Here is a 13134-nt window from a genome sequence, read left to right as displayed (position 1 = left end):
GTTTAAAAAATTAAAAGTAAAAAAATAAATGAAGCACCATAAAAGCCAGATCAGTGCCTATGATTTGAGGGGAGAGAAGGGGGTGTTACTGGGAGGGGCAACAAAAAAGACTCTAGAGTACTGGGAAGCTTTATTTCTTGGCCTGGATGTTGCTCGTGCAGATGTCCACTTTGTTGACAATTCTTCAAGCCAAACGTGTATTTTGGACTTTTATGAACGTGTTATATCTTATTCTAAAAAGGTAGGAAAGTCAACAGAGTGACATGTATGGTGCACACAACAGCAGGACAAGGGAGGGTGTGCCCCTCAGGGTGGCTGAGGGAGAGAAGTGGGAGAGATCGCCTCTAATAGGAGTTCCACATAGTATTCCCTAAATTAAATCATCATGATACACCATACAAGTAGAAGCAGTAACTATGACTGTGTGACCGAGAGACAACAACACAAAAATTTTCATATCACATTACCGTTGTCAGCCTGAATTTATACTTACCAACTCATTGCTCTCAACAGCTTCAGAAGTCTGGTAGTTGTGGACAGCCAGTGGAATCTGTTCTTTAATGGGCACCTTTATTACTGGATCTCAAGTCTGTCTTCGTGTTTTGCTAACTGTACTAGTTTACTTAAAATGTTTACTTATTTTTGAGAAGAGAGAGTGTGAGCCAGGAGAGGCAGAGAGAGGGGGACAGAGGATCCGAAGCAGGCTCTGCACTGACAGCAGAGAGCCTGACGTAGAGCTCAAACCCACGAACCGTGAGACCATGACCTGAGCCGAAGTTGGTCACTCAACAGACTGAGCCCCCCCAGGTGCCCAGCTAACTGTATTGAAATGTAACTGGTTACTTCTGAAATTCTATGAATTTTATTCAGCCCCCAGACCCTCAAGGTGGTCTACAGGTATGTTAAAATCTCTAAGAAATATGGCAAAAGTTCAGTTAGAGAGTCAAGGGCTAAAGGTTCAAGGAATGGAGACCCCTTGGTTTACAGATCTCTGCAGATCTGCGGGCCCACTATTTAAGGAAACAAGTGAATTCTCCTCTTAAAAAGACCATCTTTTAGACCTACTTTTTCAGCTTCATATGGATAGGTATGCATAGACACATATAAATAATACAGGAAAACAAATACTGGTGATATAGTTCTAGAATTGCAGGTAGTTTTTATTCTTTATGCCTTCTAAATTTTCCAAATTACCAAGAATGAACCCAACCCTGTGCAATTTTAACAAAAAGTAATGTTTTCAGTATTTAGAAGGTTGTGTGTTTGTACAGCAAATAGTACAAGAGCCTGTGAAAGACAGGTCTATAGCTACAAACTACTGGATTAATTTTACTAGTCTTAGCTAACAATTCTAAAATAAGGAAATAATTTTTATTCTTCTATTTAAATACTAAGAGATTAGTCAATGCACACACTAAATTTAAATATTTCTACAGAGTTTTTGACACGTCAAGTCTATTTCGTAATCATCTTGTGCTCCTTACAGTACAAATTAGACAAATACATAATATATTTAGTAACATTAGTAAGAAAAACTATCAAAATCATACAGTGGAGACAAGGAAAGTGCCAATTTTACATCTAAGTTTCTGGACTCGGAGAAACCACCAGGCTATCAGACATCTCTAATTTTAAACAACTACCTGGAACAAAGGAGGCAGGAAGCAAACCACTAACCAAAGTGGACTACAGTTAAGTTACTCATTCAGCCAAATATAAAAGTAACAAAGTCCAGGTGCAAAGTCTGCAGCTGTTTTCTTCCTGCACCAAGGTGCAAATTTCAAACCCGCAACAGTGACAGAGCATCACACATTTTAAAGTATTTAATACATCATTCCCCAACCTATCCAATGGTTTTTTTTCAAAGGTTTTATTTTATGGCTTGTTTCTATTGTAAGTTGCCTCCAGAAGCTTTTTATGGAAAGAGAAAGTTCAGGATATTAATTTCTTTATTAAAAATGTAATGGACAGGAAGATCGATCTGAGAAGTGCAACAGTCCTTCCGGTCAGGTCAGGGCAAGAGGGACAAAAGGGCAAGAAGTCTTCCTCTATCAATAATCACCCTGTATGTAAGGTGAAGACCACCAAAACAAAAGGGTAGGAAACCGTTTGGCATATCATCATAGAACTCATCACTGATATGAATCAGAGCATACATATTGAAATTACGCCACCTAAAGTTTTTGATGAAAAGTTAAAAAAATAAAACACGAATGGAGGCAGCTCAGACAGACTTCACTTTATGAGGATTAGAGATACAGTTCTGACACTAAGGGACCACTTTGTGGGTTCAGACAGTAAAACACCTTCTCATGTTTTTATTCTTTTGTACACTTAATTATGTAGATCTTGACGAACCATCTAACCTTTGCTGTGTACTTACGGAAAAATGGAAGTAACACATCTCGGCTTGCCTAAAAAGCCTTTGTTCCCAGACAGACGTTAACGTTAGCAAATAAAATTTAGTAATCAACTGCTGTTCTGTATTCATCACAAGCAGATCACAAGTTACATTCTCTGAGCATTAAAATTATCACTGCTCGGTAAAAATATTACCTTTATGTTCCACATAAGGCTCCATATCCAAAATTTCTGAGAAGCCAATGTAGGTATTCAGCTTTTTCTTATGTCCAGTTTGCCTAACCAAGAGGAAAGCTAATTATATTTATATTTAAAACAATCATAAAACAATGTATAAGCTCTATCACCTAGTTTAATAAAAAACGCATTGGTAGCTAGGTAGGCTTCATTTAGCAATCTTGCTCAAAAACCTGTACGATTAGAAGTCGACATAATGCTGTCTTGTAATCGGTGTAAAATAATAGATTGCAATTATGAGTTTAAAGTGGTGATTCTAAACTTATTTCCGGAAGTTTTAATTTAATCACAACAGAGCCACCGAAGCTCCTGCACAGAAGTCATGTGCATACGCAAACACTGCCTTTATTGTAATTATAAAATCAAAGATATATTCCCGTGGGGGCTGGAGCACCGTTAACTATAAATTTACTCTACTTCTTATACAGAAATACAGGAACAGCAAGACAATTCACTCCTTACCTAAATGTTTGTTTTCCTTTTCTAATTTTTAATAATTAATAATAGAATAAAAAATAAGGACTCCCTACCTTTCTAGCTTTAACTCATATATGTCCAGCTTACCTAAGAATTTTGTGATCAAACCATGAATTATTTGCAAGTCAAAAGGACGGGCCCCACCTACAACTTTCACCCCCAAATCTAGAGTTTCAAATTGTAAGCATTGTATTACCTTCGCTGTCTATGGTAGAATCTGTCCCCATCAGGCCACAATGAACAACCAACACTGCTACTCTGCACGTGCTTACCTGTCAAAGACAAAGCGCATCAGCTGTAAGTTCAGGGTGCAGGGAAGGCTGAGGAGTCTGATCTTCCTTGTTGCGTTCTGTTTACTTTGACAGTTTTCACAAAAGTATCGATTGTCTCCTTCTAATTTTTCTTCCTGCTCAGAAATAAGACATATTAGTTAAAAAAAAAAAAAAGTAGAGGGTGGAAAGGTTTTTTTAAAAAACTGATCAAATCTCTGATGGAAAGCATAATTTCATGTTCATTAACAGTCCCCCCCCCCCCCCCCCCAAGCTGTTGAAGGTCAAGCCACTACAAGTAACAAAAAAGGACACCTACAATAAAAGGTACTACTTGGCAGGAATATTATTTACTTGCATACAACAATTTAAAATTGATGTGGCTCTTTCCAAAATGTATGATTTTTAAAAAAGTTTTTAATGTTCATTTATTTTTGAGAGAGAAAGAAAGAGGGAGGGGCAGAGAGAAAGGGAGACACAGAATCTGAAGCAGACTCCAGGCACAGAGCTCGATGCAGGGCTCAAACCCAAAAACTGCGAGATCATGACCTGGGCCAAACCCAAGATGCCTAACCCACTGAGCCTCCCAGGTGTCTCCAAGGAAGTAGGTTCTAAGTTAAAAAAAATCCTATGTACTTTGACACAACAAAATTAATTTAATAAGAGTGGGAAATGGGTGGGAATTACATATGGGCATCAGAATACACACACACACACACACACACACACACACACACTTAAAATTACTGAACCACACTGATGACATTAAGCGAAAAGAATAATGCAGGAAATTCAGTGTTATAGCTAATGCTGGTTTCTTTTTAAATTGTTCCCGCATGTCCTCGTAACTCACTGTCCAGTGCCCCTCCTCAGCATCCTTGGCCAGCTGCACCTACCTCCCTGATTCCCTATGTCTGAATGTCCTCTCTCTCTCAACCCCTTGTTAGTTTTATCCAGCCCCCAATGCCCTCCCCTGAACATACCCCAAAGCAAACTCCCAATTCCTCTCCCAAGCCTAGTCCTCCCACAGCCCTTGTCACAGCGGTTCTGGCAGCTCCATGCTTCCTGGCGCTCAGGCCAAAACCTCAGTCATCGTGGACTCCTCTCTTCTCCAGTCTGCAACTGTGGTAGCTCTACTTTGAAAACACACTGAAAATCCAAACACTACTTCTCACCTCTTCACCTAACCCTCGGTCAAAGCCACGGTCAACTCTTTCTGTCTCCCCGGCCCCACCTTCAGCCAGTTCTCAAGACGGCACCCAGAGCTAAGGATTCAAAAACATCAGGACTCTCCTATGACTAGCACCCCCTGGTGGCATCTCACTGCACTCACAGTAAGAGTCCAAGCCTCTGGCAAAGGCGTATCCTAGGCGATGCCTAGTTATCTCCGCAACTTCCAACTTTCTCCCCTTGCTCATCCACTTCAGGCACACTGACCTGCTGTTCCTCAAACCACCAGGCACATTCTACACCTCCTTTCCTACATGGCTCCTTCCTTCACGTTCCATCATTTTATTTAGAACTGCAACCAACCTACCCTCCTTCCTACCACATTCTCCATCCCACTTCCCTGATTTATTCTTCACCACAATACCTATTATAGTTGACACACTATATATTATACTTATCCTTATTTTATTGTCCTTCTCTGGTCCCAAAACCACTACATTATAAGGCAAAACTCTGTTGTCTCTTTTGCTCACTATGGTTATCCCCAACTGCTGAAAACAGTGTGTGAAAGCAGTAATCGCTCGATCAATATTTAGCTGAATGAATTCAATAAATGAGTGTTTGAAGCAGGCTAACGGTTGTGCTAAAAAGGAGGAAAGGCACAAAAATGTTTTAAGATGTGAAGCTATATGATCAGCTCATCTACTATGTTAAGCGCTTGTTCCTTGGTAACAAAGGATTCCTCTTAGCAGCTTTTCAACTCTGAGCAAAAGAGACCCACTTCCATTTTCCCACATAAATCAAAACATATAGAAAGGAGAGATACGCAGTGGAGGGATTTAAGAATGACCACAGTGATTTTAAAAAGAAAACTGTATTCCACACATTGTAGTTCTCATTAAATGAAAGGACAAACTAACCTGGTAGTAACAGAGCTTAGATTCCCTTAAAACACTCTACCACTCTGAAACATACAAGTTTTTACACATAACTTTACACGTAAAATAACCTGAAAATATCCAAAAATTATTTTAATACACAATCTGCTTTGACACCTTAAAATTTACAAAGTTTCAGGGCAACTGAGTGGCTCGGTTGGTTAAGCATCCGACTTCGGCTCAGGTCACGATCTTGCGGTTTGTGGGTTCAAGCCCTGCCTCGTGTACCATCTGTACGGAGTGCCTGCTTACGATTCTCTCTCTCCCTCTCCAACACCCCCCACCCCGCCCCCTGCCCCGTGCCTCTCCCCCGCTCAGGCTCTCATATCTCTGGGGATAGATGAACTTAAAAAAATCGAAACAAAAATTCATAAAGTTTCTTATAGATTATGACATAAACAGACACTTCATATGTGGAAAAGTCTGAAGCAATGAATTTAGCCATTAAATTTTTACAAATTCAGAATAATATTTAACTGTTAATGAGCAGAAACAACTATATACCTTCAAAAATTCCGAGATACAATCTGTTAACTGTTTATGGCCTTGGATATTTAACTCCAGTTCATAAAACTTTGATAAAAGCTTAGACTCTCTGCCACACTGGTTGCAACTATAATAAAACAGAGTGAAAGTTAAGATCAGAGTTGGAAAACAATAAAGTTCCATTGTATTACATTCTAGAACCATGGAGAGAAGCATTTACCACCTTATTTCCTTGGTTCTCTTTCACAGAAATCATTTACACTGTATGTTAAAAATAAAAACAGAAAGTGATTGGTGAAGCATGGATTTTATGCTTAGGAAAAATTTTCAGAGGCATTTTGCATTTACTCTTACGAGTGGCTCCAATCTTACTCTTTCAACTCACACCACAGCCACAAAGTCCATGGCAAGAGCTTGACCACACGTAGGTCTCAACACCTGAATGAGTCCAACTGAATTTACCAAGTGAGTTGCTTTCATGTTCCCCCTGGAAATGTATTACTAGAAATATTTCAGGTCCCGCGATAACCCACGAAGGCTATAACTTGGAACTGAACTGAAAATCACATCACATACGAGCAACTGTCTTAGAATAAAATGTACCCTGGGAAAGATGAAACACACTTACACAGTTACATAAGCATATTCTCCACAGAATTGCTGCTGGACAATGTTCCGCACATCTGGATTCTTTTGTTTAGACAAAGTATCTTCCAAAAGAGACATAAATAGCTTTGAAAATTCTTGGGCATCCTACAACACAAGTTGGGGTTAATTTAAAAAATAAAAACAAAGAAAAAAGAAAAAGAAACAGAAAATGAAAACGAAAGAAAAATCATTATCTTGATTTTCAATTTCTGATACAAACAGCAACAAGTGAAATGTTCCAGAAACTACCTCTATTTTTGAAGTTAGCATTTCCAACTAAGGACTAGAGCTATGTTGAATCAATCTGTACCCATGCATGAATTTTCAGAAATGAGATCAAGGAAAATGTGTAATATGCAGGACGGCTAATAAATGCTGGAATTCCAAATAGGAAAAAAAAAAACAAAACAAAAAACCACTTAATTTCTAAAAAGGATTTCAATTCATTTCCCCCTACAAACATTCTAAAGAACACCTGGGTACCTTTTCATATTAAAGAAAATTTTAAGGTTCTTTGTTATTTTCTGGGAGTGGGATTGGGGAACTTGTTAGGAAGCAGTCTTTTTCTTCCCAGCTTCCATCTTACTCAATGGTTGAGAATTTTGGATTAATATATATTTATTATAAAAGAAAATTTATTTTTGCCATTCTTCTAAAAAAACCAACATAAATAAAAAATAAGATATCATATTGTTTCACTTAATAAAAAAAACATTTAAAAAATAAAAAGATATCATATTGTTTCACTTAATAAAAAAACATTTAAAAAACATTTACCTGCTGTTGTCCTGTGTCCAAGCCCAAGGCTTTAACAAATCCTGATGGATCGATGTATCGCCTGTTACTGTTTTGCAACAAGGCAAACAGGTACTGGAGATGCTCACAAATTGTCTGAGGTTCATAATCTATTAAAAACACATGTTTGTCTTTTAAAAACTACTCCCTTCCTGTTTTAAAATATGTACTTCTTCACATGAGAATGTGACTAAACGCCCTTATATCCGAAGTATATTAGTGTTTTATTACAGTTTTACAACTTTAACAGAAACAATTGTTCTGGAAGGAATGAGGTAGCCACAGCTATCCACATACAGCCCCCAAAGGCAAGGACTGTATGTGCATTATGACAACAGCATTCATGACTACAGTTTTCCAAACGGTCAAATCACACTGAAACGTTCATTCCAGTAATAAAAACCATGGACTATATTCACCATTCGCATAAGATGGCCAAACACTTTACTGTAATCTCATTAATGTTTACTTGCCATAGGTGAAGCAAGTGACAAGATTCAAACTTGAATGAATGACGTAGTATTTAAAAATCTTACAATTTTGGAGTTGCTAGGTTTTGTCAAAGATGTTTTTTCATTTTGTTTGAAAGAAAGAGGGGGGTGGGGAGGAGCAGAGAGACACACACACACAGAATCCAAAGCAGGGTCGAGGCTCCAGGCTCTGAGCTGTTGGTACAGGGCCAGACATGGGGCTTGAACCCACGGAACTGTGAGATCACGAACTGAGAAGTCGGATGCTGAGTAGAAGTCGGACTGACACTCAAGCACCCCTAGAGTTGCTAGTTTTAATGAATCTGGGGAAGGTATGTAAATAGAAACCAAGAGCCCCGAAAGATGTGAGTATGATCTTGGGTGCCAGTTGCCACCCTCTTTGCCTCCTCTGTGATAACACAGATGAGCCTGGCAAACAACTCTCCTTTACCAGCCTGCACAAGGTCTTGTCAGCAGAAGGTACTGGAGGGTTCAGTTGCCCCCGACCCACCTGTGGCTCGGTTGGTTAAGCATCCGACCAGGCTCCTGCAGCCAAACCAGCACCAAATGGCTTCCAACAGCTTCCCCCAGTGTCTCCTCTGGTGTGTCACAGGGGGCTGCCTCTAGTGAGGGACTTCCTCTTGAACAACCCCTTGGGCACCCTCTCAGGTGACTTAGCAGGGGTTTCTGAGGCCCAGGACCTCCCTGTGGTCAGTTTCAAGCAGGGGTTCATACTGAAGCAGCAGCTCAGCACCTTCTCAGGCACCTAGTGAGCGTGCGCAGGGAGCTGTCCAGAGGTCCAGATTTCGGGCCTGAGCAGTGGGGGGTGACACCCTCCCTAGGTGTTCTCTTTTGCCCTGGGAGTAGTGGCTGCTCTGTGTATCTGCTATTCTTATATTAAGTCCTCTTTAATTCTTACCAACCAATTCCCCCATTACTCTAATTTCCTGTTACTAATTCCCTATTCTTGGGGTGCATTTCATAACATATAGAATTGTCAAATAACTACACTGCACACCTGAAACTAAAATGTCAACTATTAAAAAATCCCTTCCAAAAAACCCTTCCAGTAAAATATGCTTTGAAAATTAAAAAAATTAAGTCTATCTTGTATAATAATAATAATTCGGGGTGCCTGGCTGGCTCAGTCAGTAGACTGTGCAACTCTTGATCTTGGGGTTCAAGCCCCACGTTGGGTGCAGAGATTACATAAAATAAATATCATAAAAATTATATATATAACAATAATTCCTTATTCTTTCCCTGTTCAAATTATTGTGTACTTTCTTTTATTTTGGACCCTGAATAATTTATCTCTTTACTACCACTTGTGACTCTCAGGAAGTCAATGTTTCATTTGTAAAACAAAGATAAAAATCTCACTTCCTGGGGTGCCTGGGGTGCAAATGCTTTGAAGGCTGTTAAAAGCGATTCAGGTTAAGTGTGTGTATACTCCAACTCTCCTATTTTATAGGTTAGGTACTCCATCTGTATAACTCCATAAATAACTCATACTCTGCTGGCTTTCTTATCTGTAAAATGAGGGAATGGCTGAGTTGGTAGCAGAACCCAGATCCCATCATTTCCAAAGTAAAGCCTTTGCACTCCACTGCACTGTATCAGCTAGGACAGTACCACAAATGTACACTCTTATCAGAAAACAAGGTCAGGGAAGACTTTGGTGAAATAAAAATTCCTGTGCTTAGAAATTTAGAAAAAAAAAATTTTTTTTTTTTGAAGATACACATTGAAGCCACATTAAAGGCCATGACACATCATTTTATAAAACAGAAATTTAGTTTTCATTTGTTATTTAACTGACCTCTCACTGGTAAATTTATATTTCAGCAAACTAATACTATCAAAAAGGATCCATTTAACATTACTCATCCTTTGCACACATTCCTATTTTTTTTTTAATTTATTTTGAGAGAGAAGAAAGAGCACACACACACACAACACGGGGCGAGGGGGGGGGTGGGCAGAAAAATAGGGAGAGAGAGAGAGAGAGAGAGAGAGAGAGAGAGAGAGAGAGGATATCCTAAGCAGGGTCTGTGTGCTGTCAGAACAGAGCAGAGGCAGGGCTTGATCTAATGAACCATAAGATCATGATCTGAGCAAAAATCAAGAGTTGGATGCTTAACTGACTAAGCCACCCAGATGTCCCATACATTATTAAACACTCAATATCCTGGGATGCCATCCATGGTGGCTCAGTTGGTTAAGCATCTGACTTCGGCTCAGGTCACGATCTCATGGTTTGTTGGTTTGAGCCCTGCATCAGGCTCTGGGCTGACAGCTCCGAGTCTGGAGCTTGCTTCAGATTTTCTGTCTCCCTCTCTCTCTGCCCCTCCCCCAACTCATGATCTCTCTCTCTCTCTCTCTCTCTCTCCCCCTCTCTCTCTCAAAAATAAACTTAAAAAAAAAAAACAAATAAAATAAAATAAAACACCCAGTATACTATTAATCTAGATTTAAATATTCAGAACTACGAAAATAAAGCTTTGGAGAAATAATCCGAAGAGTTTTAAGCACTATGTTTTGGGGCAGGGGGTTGTTTTAAGTAGGCTCCATGCCCAACATGGGGGTCGAACTCGTGAAGGACCCCAAGATCAAGAGTCTCATGGTCTATGGACTGGGCCAGCCAGGCACCCCTTAAGCACTGTGTTTTGAAGCACAAATTACAATTAACAAAGATCGAGACTCTAAAAGTGTTACTGTTATGTGACGGGGCTGTCAGAAGTGGTGGGGCTTATAAATCCTATTTTTTCTCTCTCAGAGCCAAAGACACGAGCCATGTGCCCAACCAAGAGCATCCAAAACACGGCACAGGATGTAGATGGGAGCAAAAGTCAAAGTTCCCAACTTGGAGCTCCCAGACCCATGTGATTTTCTTCCATCCCCCAGCTTTGAGAAAGAGAAAAATCTGGTTTGTTCCATGAAAAGTTCCCTCTCAAAGAGAATAATCTCTAATAGAAAGTCATATCAATCAAGAATAATAATCGACACGCTATTCATGAAATAAAATAATTCCAGGAGAAACAGTCTGAAACACAAACAAAACTGATTCTAAATTTACAATGTGAGTAGTTGCTAATGGTAATTCATTTTGCCAAGGTTAGTGAATTTAACGGTAATCTTAGGGGTATCATCTAAGTCAGCCTATTTGGGAATCAGGACAAAAGACTGTGGTCACAATGAAATATTAAATCTCTCAAACTAAAGAGAGTAATCTTGTCTGCTTTACTGACTGATTTCCATCAATCACTAAAAATCAATGAACTACAATCACAGTGTATTACCTAGAGCAATTATTGATGTAAGCTATATAATAACAATCAAATGTATTTCCTTCACTTGGATATGAATAATTTCAGTGCACCATTAACAAATTTACCGGAAAAGTGAAAACTATTTTGAATCCTGACAATGTTTATGGACAAACCACCACGTCCGGCACATACGGAGCACTAAGAAATTAGTTCCCTGCATTTGGAAGGTTTTCTGGCTGGCAATATCTGCGAAGTGAGCCCTCCCCACATGCGCCCCACTAACCTTTCTCCTCTTGGATACTATCTCCCATCACGTAGTCGCTACAGGTACTTGGACATAAGTATAGTGCCTGCCGAAGCTCCAAGTTGAGAAACCACACTTGAAGAAACGTGTTGACATAACAAGTAGCTCCAAGGTTAGTGAGGCCCACAAATGAGTTCTACAAAAATGCAAAATTTATAATCATAGAGTCAATTTCCCTTCACACACAAAAAAATTATAAGAGGAACTATTTAATTTCAGATTAAAAATTTGCTAAAACTACCCAGGTCAACATGGTATAACCACCATAAGGCTCTCTTGGCCAGGGCGAGGACATAATTTCATGAAAGACACTTCTGGGGTGGCTACTGGAGTGGAAAAGACTTAGGACAGCTCATCTCCAGTCTTCTGGTCTTCTTTGGCCCCCTTCAATCTAAAATTAAAGTGGTGGGCTCAAGGACAGGTCTGTTCTGAACATGTGTACATAGGCTGTTTGTTCATTTGCTCTATTCCTGAACTGTCAACATTTAGGAGTAAACGTTTAGGAAATTAAACTTCCAGAAATCCTATAGATCTGGGAGAAGTGGAACAAGGAGAGTTGATTACAACTTCTTCTAAGACTGAGAATTCCTGAACTTACGAAGATTCATTCTTAACAGTATCCATACAGCTGACTATTTTGTGAATGCCGGTCTTTAGGGTTTAGAAAACATTAATGGGTATTTTTAAAAAAGTAAAACTATCTGCTACACGTGTAATATCTAACACAATGAACCCAAGAAAAGCGAGGTAGAATCATTATGTGAGTTTGTTCCCTGGATTCACCACTTTCTTTAAAGAGGCTTAAAAATGAGTTTGAAATGAAATATACAATATTAAAGCAAACACAGAATCAGCATTTAAACTAAAACTACCATTTAAGACTTGCTGGATTACATGGCCACCTGTTTTAAAGTATTACTACCAATAAGAACTGTTGCAATTCAAGCAGTTATAGGGTTTTTAGTTCCATTACATCTTAAAGCTGCATAGGCTCCCATAAAGTCCGTTATAGTTTCTGATCATAGATGCAAAACAAAACAACAAAAACCCAGAGGGATACCACATAGCAGTAACTTAAAAAATGATGGCTTACCTTTTTTCTCCTCTCACAGTTGGGATCATCAATGTTATGGAAACTATTTTCATCTATTTCTCCTAACCAAATATGCTCACCAATCCCAACCAGGCAATTCGGATTTCCTTTGCAGTTTCGTCTAACAGAAAAAAAAATAATAATAAATATATTATTTTTAATTAAGAAATGTCACAGCTCCATATTACACATGCAGATTAAAACTATAATGCTATACAGTATTTTATCATATCTCTCCTCTATAAAAATTAGGAAAACTTAGAAGGTATAAACCCCACACTCAATTTGTAAGGCTGAAACAGAACTCCTTTACTGCTGAGAAATACAAACTGGTAGTAGGACTTTGAGGGAGAGGAATTTTGCAATCTGACAAAACTATACATATAGCTACCTTTTGACCTAGTAATTCATTTCTAAGAATTCACCCTGAAGATACAGCCCCAACAGTGCAAGAAAACCCAGCACGAACACCACCTCAGGTATTCATTATAGCACTGTTTGTGAAATACTGGGAACCCAAATGGCCAAACGTAGGGGATACTGTACATCTGCACAATGGAGTACTATTCAACTGTAAAATGAAAAACACATAACAAACCTCTGTGAACGGATGT

The 13134-nt window shown here is 39.0% G+C and overlaps 1 protein-coding gene across 7 annotated transcripts in view; it reads right to left on the bottom strand.

Moving 5' to 3' along the window:
- USP48 (ubiquitin specific peptidase 48) overlaps positions 1–13134 on the bottom strand; it is a 115561-nt gene that overhangs the window by 50460 nt on the left and 51967 nt on the right. For all 7 annotated transcript variants that reach the window (XM_053898845.1, XM_053898841.1, XM_053898840.1 and 4 more), the window contains exons 2-8: positions 12521–12641; positions 11407–11563; positions 7364–7491; positions 6567–6691; positions 5957–6065; positions 3348–3481; positions 2557–2639 (exon numbers count right to left, since the gene is read on the bottom strand). In XM_053898845.1, coding sequence (XP_053754820.1) covers positions 2557–2639; positions 3348–3481; positions 5957–6065; positions 6567–6691; positions 7364–7491; positions 11407–11434 — 607 coding nt within the window. In that variant the 5' untranslated portion in view covers positions 11435–11563; positions 12521–12641. The remainder of the gene's footprint in view (positions 1–2556; positions 2640–3347; positions 3482–5956; positions 6066–6566; positions 6692–7363; positions 7492–11406; positions 11564–12520; positions 12642–13134) is intronic.

Source organism: Panthera pardus, unplaced genomic scaffold (assembly GCF_024362965.1).
Source record: "Panthera pardus isolate Hobbes unplaced genomic scaffold, ASM2436296v1 HiC_scaffold_11, whole genome shotgun sequence".
Classification (NCBI taxonomy): domain Eukaryota; kingdom Metazoa; phylum Chordata; class Mammalia; order Carnivora; family Felidae; genus Panthera; species Panthera pardus.
The sequence above is the reverse complement of the archived record's forward strand: the minus strand, read 5'-3'. Positions and strand labels throughout refer to the sequence as shown.